The following is a 14,065-nucleotide window of genomic DNA, read 5'->3' as shown; positions in this document are numbered from 1 at the left end:
ACCTGAAGCAAAATCAAAACACTGGGAATGCTGCAAATATGAAATTTATTTTAAAATGCTGAAACGCTCAGCAGGTCTGGCAGTATCTGCGGAAAGAGATATCCGGTCAATGAAGAACGGCACAATTTTAGGAATGAATTATTTTTCAAGCCGTGACAGAGCCTGGGTAAAGCGGGAGAAGAGAAGGAAGAAAAGGGGATGTTCTGTGATACAATGGAGGGAGGACTGATTTAAATAATACACTATACCTGACTTGGAAAGGCTGACTTATTGTGACGTGAGAAGAGGTCCATTTCCCTAGCACCAACATATTTCCCCCCGATATTTCACCCAAAATTGTGGGCAACACAGTAGCACAAGTGGCTAGCACTGTTGCTTCACAGCCCCAGGGCCCCAGATTCGATTCCCCGCTGAGTCACTCTCTGTGTGGAGCCTGCACGTTCTCCCCGTGTCTGCGTGAGTTTCCTCCGGGTGCTCCGGTTTCCTCCCACAGTCCAAAGATGTGCAGGTTAGGTGGATTGGCCATGCTAAATTCCCCTTAGTGTCCAAAACGGTTCGGAGGGGTTATTGGGTTACGGGGATAGGGTGGAAGTGACGGCTTAAGTGGGTCGGTGCAGACTCGATGGGCCGAATGGCCTCCTTCTGTATGCTCTATGTTCTACGAGTGCCAAATTCCGAAAAGCAGAAGAAAGAAAAACAGGCTTGGTTGACTATTGAACTATTGTACATAAATGCCTGCCCATAACATCCTAATAATTAATATAACATTCCATAATGTTATATGCCCATAACATCCTATTAATATAGGTACTGTGTTAATTGTATGTCAATTGTGTTTAATTATATGCAAGTGGGGGCATTAATTAGGCTTTTGCTACAGGTAGAGGGACACTTGGGCTGTTAATTAGTTCATTTATTTAATTTATTGTTCTACCCAAGAATATAACAAGACACTTATTGAAACAGGTGTAGTTAGGAGTTACATGCTTGTAATGTGTCACTCAGCAAATAAATGCAAGACTGAGTAAATAATGGCTCCATTACTATCCGTCACCTTCTGGCTTTCTGGAATAGAAACTCCATGGCTGTTGTATAGCCTGTGCTACAGAGAGAAGCTAAACAATGGTGAGCCAGCCAGGTGGAAATTCAGAATGAGCCGAGGATTGGAAATGGTTAAAATAGACAATGCAGATTTATATCACTGATTGATTTTTGTATCAAGGACAGGAACCCTTTGTTCACTTCACAGACCCACGTATTTCTTTCCAAAATAGAGGGCGATCCGTGTTCGCAGCCATTCGATGGAGACCATGGTGTCGAGTCACAAGAAGCACCACAGTGGAGGGTTGCCGGGTAGCCAGAGTGGCGGGATCCCGCACAGCGTCATGGAAATCATCAAGCACCCTCCTAACGTGAGTACACGTCACTCCATCCTTGGACAATGCAGCAAAGCCCCATTCAGTAACTGATAGCCAGGTGTACCAGGAATTCCCTAGGTAGAAACAGCCCATTGCACGCATCAGTCCATTAGAGGGCAGTCACTCCCCACAGAAATAGGGGGGAACAAACTACAAGAACCTAGGATTAAGAGGATTAATGTAAATCTCCATAAAACTGATGGTGGGCTCGTTCCCCTCCATCATGACGAATCGCAATGGTCATTAATTTTCAATATCCAAAATATCCGCACACATGAGTACGACCTCAAACGGAACCTGGGATTCATGTCGCATTACATCCACTCCCCGCCATCTGGCCTGGATTTGCGAAATCCTACCAACTGTCCTGGCTTGAGACAATTCACACCTCTTTAACCTGGGGTTACCCCTATCTCTGGATCTGTAAATATGTAATTACCTGCAAATGCTCGCATTCTAAGCATTGTCTGGCATCTTTGGATTTGTCTATATATATGTTTCTGGAGCATACCTCTTCATTCACCTGAGGAAGGAGCAGTGCTCCGAAAGCTAGTGTTTGAAACAAACCTGTTGGACTTTAACCTGGTGTTGTAAGACTTCTTACAAAATTATATTAGAATTAACCTGATTTGGAATAAATTGTACTTCAGACGACCTGCCAATCTCTTAAATACATTCAATCACTGAAGTTCATGAAAGCTTAGAGAATGTGACAGGGTATCTGACCTGCCAACATCAACAGGTAGATCAGCCACTAAGGGCCTGGAGATATTTGTCAGGCCTACTGAAGCTCCGGAGTGCAGGAATGGTGAGTTCAGAAATATAGGGTATCCATTTGCTGCAACTGTACACGACACATACAGACATACGAGCCATGCCACAACCCCTCGAGCCTGCTGCACCATTCAGTAAGATCGTGGCTGATCTGATTGTAGCTTCAGCCCCACATTCTTGCCGACCCCCGATAATCTTTCACCCCTCTTGTTAATTAAGAATCTTACCTAGCCGTGCCTTAAAATATTCAAAGACTCTGCTGCTTCCGCTGCCTTTTGAGGAAGAGAGTTCCAGAAATGCACGGCCCTCTCAGAAAAAATGCTCTCCTCACCTCCGTCTTAAATGAACAGCCCTTTATTTTTAAACAGTGACCCCCCCCACCCCCAGTCCTAGATTTTCCGACAAGGGGGAATGATCCTTTCCATATCCACCCTGTCAAAAAACCCTCAGGATCATAAAGGTTTCAACACAGAGCCAGGCCTGTGGGAGGTACCTCAGAGTGGTCACTGGTCGGGCACTTCATGATCCAGATTTCGGTCCTATTTGCACTGATGGTTCGAGCATTATGATAGTTGGGTGTCCCGTGAAAACACTTCAAACCCATCAGTCCACAAGGTTGGGCCAGCGTTGAACCCAAGAAGAATTTGAGGTTAGCTCTTAGTCCAATATCAGCCTTGGACTAATGTTCTTGTCGGATGGCATAATTTATTACAAGAACATTTGTAGCTAAAGCAATAAAAGATTTATTAACATTAACTGTGGGTAAATTAGGGCAGCACGGTGGCGCAGTGGTTAGCCCTGCAGCCTCACGGCGCCAAAGTCCCAGGTTCGATCCCGGCTCTGGGTCACTGTCCGTGTGGAGTTTGCACATTCTCCCCGTGTTTGCGTGGGTTTCGCCCCCATAACCCCAAAGATGTGCAAGCTAGGTGGATTGGCCGCGCTATATTGCCCCTTAATTGGAAAAAATGAATTGGGTACTGTAAATTTTTTTTTAAACTGTGGGTTTTTCAAGACAATAGGTGAATAACAGTAAAATCATGCGCAAGCAACCCCTCTCTTCAACTTCCTCCAGCCAATCCGAGGTCAGCTGACTCTAACATTCATTTATATACCAGTGAGACTCCTAGTGATCAGTCGGGGAATTATAACATAACCATGATGTCACTATGCTTAGCTCGTGGCTTCATGCAACCACAGGTGCTACTATATCCAACAAGTAGTTTAATCCATGACACAAACCCTGCCAGCGTCATCAGGTAAAGGGGAGCAGTTACAATAGAGGGAGTTTGTCAACTTCTGCTGACATCCAAACCACAACTGCTGTTGTCCTAGTCCTGTGACCCATATCTCATTCATTTCTGCATTGATGCAGCAATCTCCTTGTGTAGCAAACTTCTCGTTTACTTTGGCAGCAAGCAAAGCTACTGAAGAGCCCAGTGAAAAGAAGATCAGCTCTCTTTCCTCGACCCCATACAAGCTCAGACAGTCAATTGGATGGCAGACCACGCTGGTAAGTGCCCGACCTCCGGAGCGCCTTCTCCGCTTTGTTTTTCTTCAATTACTTTTGTTGTTGTTTTGTCTTATTTTACCTCTGCTTCTCTTGTACCTTGCCAACCTTTTTGATGTCCCTGGTGATACAGGTAAAAGTTAGAATCAATGATGAATTATAGAAGCTTACGGCACAGAAGGAGGCCATTCAGCCCACTGTGCGCGGACTGACTCTTTGAAAGAGGTTTAGTCCCACAACCCTATATTTTGACAGTAACACTGTAAGCTCCTTTGTCAATACTCATTCAACTCCCTTTTCAAGCTATTGAGGGAATCTGCTTCCATCACCTCATCCGGAAGAGCATTCAGATTTAACAGTTCTCTAAATTAAAATTTTTTATCTCATCTCCGCCCGAGATATCTTTTCTCCTTACTCTTTTATGGGATGTGGGTCTCGCTGGTTGGGCCAGCATTTGTTGCCCATCCCTAATTGCCTTTGAACGGAGTGGCTTGCTCGGCCATTTCAGGGGGCAGTTAAAAGTCAACCACATTTGCTGTGGGTCTAAAGTCACATGTGGAGCAGATCAGGTAAGGCTGCAATCCTTGGCCAAACACTAGGTCAGCACTTATCGCCCATCCCTAATTGCCCTTCAGCAGGTGATAGTAAGCCACATTCTTGAACCTCAGCAGTCTATGTGGCGCAGGTACATCCGCAGTGCTGTTGGGGGGGGGATTTCCAGGATTTTGACCGAGCGACAGTGAAGGAATGGCGACATAGTTCCAAGTCAGGGGGGGCGTGTGACATGGGGGTGGTGGGGTAACTTGCAGGTGGTGTTGCTACCATGCAGCTGCTGCCCTTGTCCTCCTAGGTGGCAGAGGTCATGGGTTTGGAAGATGCTGTCAAAGGGGCCTTGGCGTTTTGAAGTTGATAGAATGGAAAATTGGATAACAGAGCGGCCTACCTGGCATCCGCTATTTGACATCAAAGTTTAAATGATCGGCACTCTAGCCCTGCACGCTGCACCCTAACCCCAACCCTGCCGTACGCTATGTTTTAATTCCTGTTGTCTCAAATCTGCGGCCCATATTTCCACCTGTTTCTGCAGTGACTATATCTACAATGGAAAAACATTTTAAGATAAAATTTGAGATGTGCTGCGACCAGTCTCTGGAGGACAGGGTTGCCAACCCTCAAGGATTGCCCTGGACTCTCCAAAATCGATGGTTATTCTCCCTGGGCATTGCTGCAAGCAACGCAGGAGATGAATCTGAGCGGTATTCACAAAAACATAGTGTGTTCCTTTTCATTTCCGCTAGACACTTTTTGATGTGTCATAAAAACATTGAGATGGCCAAGGAAGGTTGATTGGCTGAAAGGAGCAATTGGAGGTCAGTCCAACCAGAGTTGGTAACCCCATCTGGGTAATAGTGCTAGAGCGAACATCGGGGGTTGTGTCAGCTCCCCAACCGAGGCCTTGGCAAACTTCGGAGGTCATGTGATGCCCAGCCTATCAGGACAAAGCGCGCGTGATTCCAGCAGGCGCCGGGGGGGGGGGGGGGGGGGGGGGGCTTTATAACCTGCAGATCGGATCAAGTTTAGGAGACGAGTTGGAGTCGCCAGCTGGTGTTGTCATGTTCCTTTATACACCCTGCCTCTAAATTTGCCTCTAAATAAGCGGCCTGTTTACTGTTACCCACTGGTGGTTGCCTGGAGTTCCTGTTACCACAGTGTTAAAATGGATTGAAAACACTCCGGGCAGAATATCGCCCTGGTGGGTTTTTCCATGGCGAAGTGGCTGATAATTTGCGTGGCTCGCTAGCCCAACTGTCGGATAACCTGCCAGGGGGACGACCTTTGGCGGGACCAGAAGATCCCAGAGAGTCAGCACGGAGTGGATGGGTCAATTGGCCAACTTTTGTCCATAATGACTCCAGTCTATGGCCATGACTGGGAGCCTGTGATGAAGTGCTTGGTGTGGTGGTATGATTAGCATAGCTGCCTGCCATTGGTGCAGAACACCGGCTTACCATTGGCCCTGGTCAGTCATGTGCCTCTCGCCCGATTGATTGAGACCAGTCATGTGACGGCTCCCTGATTGGTCGAGAGGCTGAGCTAATGGGGGCGGGGTATAAATACCCAGTACTCCCGGCGGTCGTCCATTTACTGTAATTGTCCGCAGGGCTAACATCTAGCTGATTAAAGCCATACTTTTGTACAGCAACTCGTCTCGCGTTCAATTGATGGTACATTAACTTGGTATGTAAACCCAACCCATGCTGATGATTTGGGGTTGCCAGCTCCAATTGCAGACTTCCCTGGAGGTTTCCACGCATGACCAATCATCTCCAACTGCCTCACCCAGTCAAACAGTCATTTCTTTTCACCTCCAATATCTTATCCAACCAATAAGCAGTGAAAATTAACAATAATAATTTAATGCCCCAGGAATTTTCGTCATCCCAGAATGCCCACAAAGGTGTCCATGAGCTTCCCCTTTATTGCAGGACACTCCGTGGCAATATTGGAGAATTCTCAAAGTGGTCCCGACTCTTTAAAGATAGCTACTCAGTGACCAGCCATTTGTTTTTAACAAATGATGATTATGGTTAGACGAACGGCTTAACAATGCTGTAGATCCCCATTAATTAATTTGGATGTTTGACCATTCTGACTGAAATTATCTGAGTAAGGCAGCCAGCTATTGAATCAAGATGAGAAGAAGGAGCAGAGCAAAGGACAATGCCGTGTTTCAGAGATGCTCGCAGACTTTTGGGCAGCTTATTTATGGTTGTTCTGGTCAGACTTGAGGCTGACAAGTGGCAGCCAATGACCATCTCCAACAAGAGATGATCTAACCATCGGCCCTTGGCATTCAATGTTGCAGCCACGAAACACTGCTCTTGTAGCCACATTATTAATGTGGCCAGTCCCGTCCAGTTTCTGGTCAATGGGAACCCTCCCAATGATACCGATAGTGGGGGATTCAGCAATGGTCAGACAGTTGCATGATTTTTAAAATTATCATCCTAGTTTCAAAATCCCTCTGATGTTTTCACCCAGTCCTATCTCTGTAACCTGAATCAGTCAAAAACCTTGCGTTCCTCCAACTCTGGCTCTTGACCATCCCAATTTCCTTTACTTCATCATTAGCAACCGTCCCCTCAGCTATCTCGGCCCGAAGCCCTGAAATACATTCCCTAAACCTCTCCACCTGTCTAACCCCCTCTCCTCCTGTAAGACATACCTTAAAACCTATCATTATCACCAAGCTTATGGTTGCTTAATATCTCCTTTTGTGACTTGGTCTCAAATTTCCTGCACGGCGGCACAGTGGTTAGCACTGCGGCCTCATGCCGCTCCGGGGACCCGGGTTCAATTCCAACTTTGGAGTTTGCACGTTCTCCCCGTGTCTGCGCGGGTTTCCTCCAGGTGCAGCGGTTCCCTCCCAGTCCAGAGACGTGCAGGTTAGGTGAATTGGCCGTAGAAAAATTGCCCCATTAGTGTTGAAAGATGTAGAGGTTCAGTAGGGTTGCGGGGTAGGGTGGGGGAGGGGAGTGGGCCTAGGTATAGTGCTTCTACATAGGGTCGGTGTGGACCCGATGGGCTGAATGGTCTCCTTATGCACTTCTATGCTAGGGATTAATCATTTGATGCTGTTAAAGAGGTGTTTTAAAGATCAGAGAATGTAGAAAAATCATCTGACTGATCTTCAGCCTGGAAGGACTCCCACAATGTCCCTTACCACAATGGAACTTTTCCACCTTTGTGCTGTCTATCTTACTTTACACTTAGAGGGTTCCTAGTTGTTGGTTTTTGCTGTCATGTAAATAGTTTGATTCTTTAAAGGTAAACCTTTCGTAAGAAAAAAGGAAGAAGTTGAGCAATGATAACATGTACCTTTAAGGGGGCATATCTGTCAATCATTATCATATTGACAGGATGTGATGTATTAGTCCCATGACTTGTCAGCAGTCTGCAAGCAGCAGGGTAAATTTAGATGCACTACACTTGGCTCCCTAGTAAATCTATCTGCATATAGTCTTATAGTCAAATAAAAAAAACACGTTATTCTTTCACCAACCCTTTTGTATAATTGGTATGTTAACACGGTAGAAAAGAAGAATATAACATTGGTGATCTGCAGAATCCCTCAATTCTATTTGTAAGGTTCAATTCTCATTGGTAGTAGTTATGATGTAGCGGGTGCAAGATTGAGATGACAGAGAATTACATAGAGATTGCAACATGCCATTCAGCCCATCCGGTGTGTGATGATACCCATGCTCCACCCTACCAGCATATCCTTGTGTAGGTTGACTCACACCCAAGGCAAAAACTTGACTCGTGCTCTTCTGGTTGAAGTCAGGCAGCCATGAAATGCACAATTTGTTTGCGGTATAGATGGGACCGATTTCATAGCACCAGGACTTGAGGTTATTGTAGAGTTCTGTGATTCCGAAGTTTCGCGCCATGACTTGCGTGGCATCAAGACACAAATTCAAAGGGCGAATAGTTGACACCTTCCCAAAAGGTGGCACTGACATGTTGACTCTTTTATTTTTCTGTGGCAGTGAGAGTCTGTCGAGTTTGACGAGGACCCCAGAGAGTGGCCAGCTCTCATCGGACATCAGGTGGGAAACATCCTCCAACCCAAGCTCTCCTGAAATGGGTCCCAACAAAGACAGGTAAAGTCAGCAGCATTAATCACCAGTGCACACCTCTATTGACATTTTTCAATAATGCTTTTTTATTTGAAATACTATCGTTAACGATATGTATGATAGGAGGAAATATGGCCAAGAGCTGCTCATGAGTCTTTCTTGTTCAGCTTGCTAATACAGTACTTATATATTGCATGGGTGTAAAAGGATTGAAGTGGCCAATGAGCCACCATCATATTAAATGACGGAGCAGGCTCGTCAGGCTGAATGGCCTACCCGTGTTCCTCTGTTTCTATTTCCTTTCCCAAGCAACAGAACCATGGGCATTGGCCCATGTCCTTCCAATCTGTTGGCGCTCCTGCTATGTGCCATGTTACTCTCTCTAAGGCTTGGTCACTCCCATCGTTCACTCACCCTCAAATCCTAATTGGAGCCACTGTTGATGGCGCTCCCATGCCGAGTGACGAAGGCAGCAGGGTATGGCATAATCCTAGCCTCTCACGTCTTCATTATTCTTCAGCAGAGCCTTCAACAAGCTCAAGGAGAATGGCCGGGGCAACATCTCCCGTTCCTCATCAAGCACGAGTAGCTTCAGCAGCACGGCTGGCGAGAATGAAGTGTTGGAGGAATACGAGGCCGGCACTGTGAGTATATTTCGGATATTCCATGGGGAAAGCTGCTGGAACAGGTACATGGTACAGGCACATGGGCGGCACGGTAGCACCGTAGTTAATACTGCTGCCTCATGGCACCAGGGACCTGGGTTTGATTCTTGCCTCGGGTGACTGCGTGGGTTTCATCCATGTGCTCCAGTTTCCTCTCACAGTCCAAAGATGTGCAGGTGAGGTGGATTGGCCATGGTAAATTGCCCCTTGGTATCCAAAGATGTGCAGGAACGTTAGATGGGGCAGGAGAGTAGGCCTAGGTAGAGTCTCCTTCGGGGCGGTCTCGATGGACTGAATGGCCTTCTTCTGTACTGTTGGTATTCTCTGGTAAAATAGATGTTGTTATGGGCCAGGGTTTAGAAACTCCAAAGTATATTATGAAGTCCGTCTGACCGACAGCCTATATGTTGAATTTGGCTAGGATGGTGTGATTCATCAGTCTTCCTGGACACATTAATCAAAATAAGCTTTATTCTAAGAACTTAGTTAACATTTATATAAACACACAACAAGAATTTTTATCAATTACAAACATCAAGACACCCTACAGCTACAGTAATTTATGTTTAACAATGACTTCCCCCTTAACTGTTCCAATTCAAAAACAAAATCCCATAAACCAAAAACCCCTTATTTTCAAGGGCATGGCCCGGCACTCTGCATTCTCACTTGAATAAAACTGGCTTTCCCAGAGATTCTGACCCCCGTCTCACCAGCAGGTTTGAACCCTTCCGGAAAGCAAACTATACCTTTTAAGTTACCAAAGCAGGTAGCTGTAATCAATGTTTTTTTTTTCCTGGAACAACTCTTTAAAATGAAAATAGAGAGAGACAGGCCAAAACACTTATTTTCTCTGTCTGTAGTCAAAACTGAAAAGCGAAAGTAAAACAAACCTCACAGCAACAGCTCAGCTTCACCCACAAAATGACATCACTGAAACCATGTGATAAGACAAAAACCTTTCTTAAAGGGGCACTCCCATGGCAATGAGGTTAACCTGACTGCCGCAAACTCAGTGCACGAAAGTCTTAACGTTGTTGGAGACAGTTTTTATGCCCAACTACACCCTCCAGAATAATTTTTAAAAATTTTTTAAGAGTACCCAATTAATTTTTTACAGTTAAGGGGCAGGTAATTTGGCGTGGCCAATCCACCTACCCTGCACATCCTTGGGTTGTGGGGGCGAAACCCACGCAAACACGAGGAGAATGTGCAAACTCCACACGGACAATGACCCAGAGCTGGGATCGAACCTGGAACTTCGGCGCCTTGCGTCAGCAGTGCTAACCACTGCGCCACTGTGCTGCTCCACCCTCCAGAATAATAGCACAATAGAGCAGAAACTTGAGATCCGAAGTATGAGCAGAAAGTGCTGGAAAAATTCAGCAGATCTGGCAGCATCTGTTGGAGAGAGGAACAGAGGGCGCGATCTAACCAAATTGGAACAGAGTCCCCTGGCCAGCACGTTTAGCCAGGTGTTTCCCGAGAAACACCTCGCTATCTATCAGGGTTCTGTTTCAATTCAGGGTCTTAGCGGGCAACAACACCCTGCTGAGGCTGCATTTAGTCCCCTTTCCTATGCTGAGGAGCTCTGTCCGCCAGAAGTCCTGAGTGCAGGAGATCAGGATGTCATTTTTAAATGTCATCCCGATCTATTGACCCCCAGACGCGAACCCCCTCCCCAAAGTCCCAACTCATCTATAAGGGGTTCCTCCTCCTCCTCTCTCCACCCCCCTCACCCCCACACAGGACATGAAGACTGGATTTGAACCTGGATCCATGGCGCTGTGAGGCAGCAGTGCTAACCACTGTGCCACCATGCCACCACCTAAAGGAGGTACTGGATTGGGAGGAGAGGGTCGACGTCACCCGCGTAACCCAAGTTTTCCCTTTCAGAAAGAAAGACGAGAAAAAAGTAATAGGCCCAAATTTTCCCTTCAGTGGCAAAGAAATAACATTCCCGGCTCAGCTCGCATGAACTGCCACTGATTCATCGCGACCTTGTCAGTGCAGATATCTAATAATGCAGGGTTGGTCTCCAGTGCGGTGCTGTCTACAGGGGACGTGTGGCATCTGTCAACAGGACAACCAACAGCGAGGCTCTTTCACCAATCAGAATGACGTATCCTCAGTCAGGGCTGAATTTTCCTGGCCCCAAGGTTGAGGGGAGAGGAAACAGCGTTGGAGTTGGGAGTTGCCAGGGAAATAGAGGGGAGGCGTCTTGGGACGGCTTTGCGCATCCAGGAATGTTTCCCTGGACCGGGTGGGAATACAGATTGGTTGCCCAATCCATTTTTATTATTACAGCAATATTCAGGCCGTCCTGTAAATAGATGGTACCTCAGGAGACAAATTATTGAGCATTTCTATATCAGTTGCCCAACTGATAAACTTTCCTTCTGTCCTTACAGGGCAACCAGCCATCCATTGCATCACCATTCAGACAAGATGTTTTTGCCTACAGCAATGAAAACCAAAGTGGCTCAAGCCAAACGAGCTTGTGCAAGAGCCCCACAGGTCTGTATATCGAGACTATGAAATAAGTAATGCCGTGCTTGGCTTCTAGGTCTGCAGGTCATTGGAGGTAAAAGATTAAATGTAAGGTAAAGAGTTCTCATACTGTGTGGGGGTGCTGGGAATTAAGAAGTTAGAGGAGGAGATGGCACATTCGCTCCTGACTCCAACATAATGAGCTTGAGAAAGAAGACAACAAAGGGAAGTTCCAGGGAATATTGTTCTTGGTGTCAACAAAAGGGAACTTGGGGAGCCGATAGTTTATTTTTCCATGGCAATGGCTTAGCCAATCAGAGTTGATTTGTCAACCAATCAGCGCCCCTTTTCTCCTGTAGTATAAAGTGTTGTGACTGTTTGAAATTTGGCATTCTTGCATTTGTCCTGATACGTGCGAGATGAAAAACTTTGACAACATGTCTCTTTTCAGCAATGCTCAAGTTCTGTTCTACCAATCGATTATTTTTTTTTAAAAAGGTCACAATGGAAGGTGCATTTGGAGGCTAGGTGCAAGAGGGACAACTTGCTACATTAAACATTCACTCCCTCCACCACTGTCACACAGCGGCAGTAATGTGCCACAATCTCCAAGATGCAGTGCAGCAACTCACCAAAGCTCCTTCAGCAGCACCTTCCAAACCTGCGACCTCCACTACCAAGGAGGACAAGGGCAGCAGGCAAGAGGGAACACCACCATTCCCCTCCAAGTCGCACATCATCCTGACATAGAAATATGTCATTATTCCTTCATCGTTGCTGAATGCGGAGAAGGTGGGGAGATAGGTCAGAGGGGTTGATTCCCAGTGGGTCAGAATGGAGGAGAGTTTGTGCAGGGGGTCGGGACTGAAAGCACTAGCAACAGCTTCATTGAAAATCTGGAGGCAGTTTCGCCAACACTTCGGGTTGGGGGCAGGGTCAAGGGAAATGCCGATTCGGGTGAACCACAGATTTGAGCCAGGGAGGTGGGATGAAAATTTTTGGAAATGGGAGGAGAAGGGGATTAAGTCTCTAAAAGATTTGTTTCTTTGGGGTTGCTTTGCAGGATTGAAGGAGCTGGAAGCAAAGTATGGGCTGGAGCAGGGGGAAATGTTTAGATACATGCCGGTTTAGGATTTTGCCAGGAAGGAGATACAGAGCTTCCCGGTGGAGCCGGCCTCCACATTGCTGGAGGAGGTGCTGATGACAGGGGGACTGGAGAAGGGGGTAGTGTCGGCAGTTTACGGAGCTATTTTGGAAGAGGAGAAGGCACCACTGGAAGGGATTAAAGCAAAGTGGGAGGAAGAGTTGGGAGAGGATATGGAGGAGGGGTTCTAGTGTGAGGTGTGGTGTACAGAGCACACCTCACGAGGGCGAGGATGAGCCGATTCTTTGAAGGAGTAGAAGATGTGTGTGAACGTTGCGGGGGGTGCCCCGCTAATCACGTTGATATGTTTTGGTCCTGTCCAAAGCTAGAGGATTACTGGAAGGAGATTTTTAGGGTAATTTCCAAGGTGGTGCATGTGAAACTGGACCCGGGCCCCCGGGAGGCCATATTTGGGGTGTCGGACCAGCCAGGATTGGAAACGGGTGCGGAGGCAGATATCATAGCCTTCGCCTCGTTGATCGCCCAAAGGCGGATCCTGCTGGGATGGAGAGCAGCCTCTCCACCCTGTGCCCTGGCGTGGCGGGGGAACCTGTTGGAGTACTTGACCCTTGAGAAGGTGAAGTTTGAACTGAGGGGAAGGACAGAGGGGTTCTTCAAGTCATGGGCATTATTCATTATGCACTTTCAAGAACTGGAAAACATCGAACATTAGTTGGGTTGGGGGGAGGGGGCCTGTGTGTGTTAATGGCGACTATGGGTGATCCCAATTCCTTTTTGTCATTTGTTTATGTGAACATGCGGGCTAATGTTTGGGATTTGGTGGGAGGATGGGATCGTTGTTATTGATAGGGGGATTGACATATTTGTTACTGACTATTGTTTATTGTTGGTGGGTGTAAATTTGGGAGAAAATGTGAAGAAGGAGGAGAATAAAAAATATATTTTTTTAAATTCCTTCATCGTTGCTGATTCGGAATCCTGGAACTTACTGTCCAACAGCACAGTGGATATACCTACACCACAAGAACTGCAGCAGTTCAAGAAGGCAGCTGAACACTTGAGGGCAATTAGGGATGGGTAATAAATGCTAACCGCATCCATGAATAAGTTAAAAACAGGATATGGGAGCAGAATCCAATTGTGGGATAGCCTTTAACTTTAGGCTCATCTAAACTATGAGCGCGATTTACCGGCCTTGTCGTGCCCAACTTGGTGAAGCAAAGAGGCCATTGAATTTCACGAGAGGCCTCGCTGAGTGAGATCAGATCCGCATATTTAAATGGGCTTGACAGGGACTAACAATCTCCCCAGCGAAGCCTCGATCAGGCACCGTTTAGTACTGACCCCCACAAACGTGGACCAGGCGTAACGGCACCTGGGAGGTTTCCATTGGAGACCCTGGGTGGCCGGGGACAGGACAGGGTGGCCCCATGGCTCCCCCTCTGGCACCCGGTTATCTTGGC

At 46.8% G+C, this 14,065-nt stretch overlaps 1 protein-coding gene across 11 annotated transcripts in view; it reads left to right on the top strand.

Annotated features, from left to right (window-relative positions):
• The window catches only part of rap1gap2a (RAP1 GTPase activating protein 2a), a 499,188-nt gene that overhangs the window by 472,436 nt on the left and 12,687 nt on the right, over positions 1 to 14,065 (top strand). For 9 of the 11 annotated variants that reach the window (XM_038814443.1, XM_038814441.1, XM_038814439.1 and 6 more), the window contains 5 exons: positions 1,275 to 1,412; positions 3,605 to 3,702; positions 8,253 to 8,366; positions 8,863 to 8,986; positions 11,419 to 11,524. In XM_038814443.1, the coding sequence (XP_038670371.1) occupies positions 1,275 to 1,412; positions 3,605 to 3,702; positions 8,253 to 8,366; positions 8,863 to 8,986; positions 11,419 to 11,524 (580 nt within the window). The remainder of the gene's footprint in view (positions 1 to 1,274; positions 1,413 to 3,604; positions 3,703 to 8,252; positions 8,367 to 8,862; positions 8,987 to 11,418; positions 11,525 to 14,065) is intronic. The other 2 variants (XM_038814438.1, XM_038814448.1) reach the window with 1 other exon arrangement.

This window comes from Scyliorhinus canicula, chromosome 12 (genome assembly GCF_902713615.1).
Source record: "Scyliorhinus canicula chromosome 12, sScyCan1.1, whole genome shotgun sequence".
Lineage (NCBI taxonomy): Eukaryota > Metazoa > Chordata > Chondrichthyes > Carcharhiniformes > Scyliorhinidae > Scyliorhinus > Scyliorhinus canicula.
The sequence above is the reverse complement of the archived record's forward strand: the minus strand, read 5'-3'. Positions and strand labels throughout refer to the sequence as shown.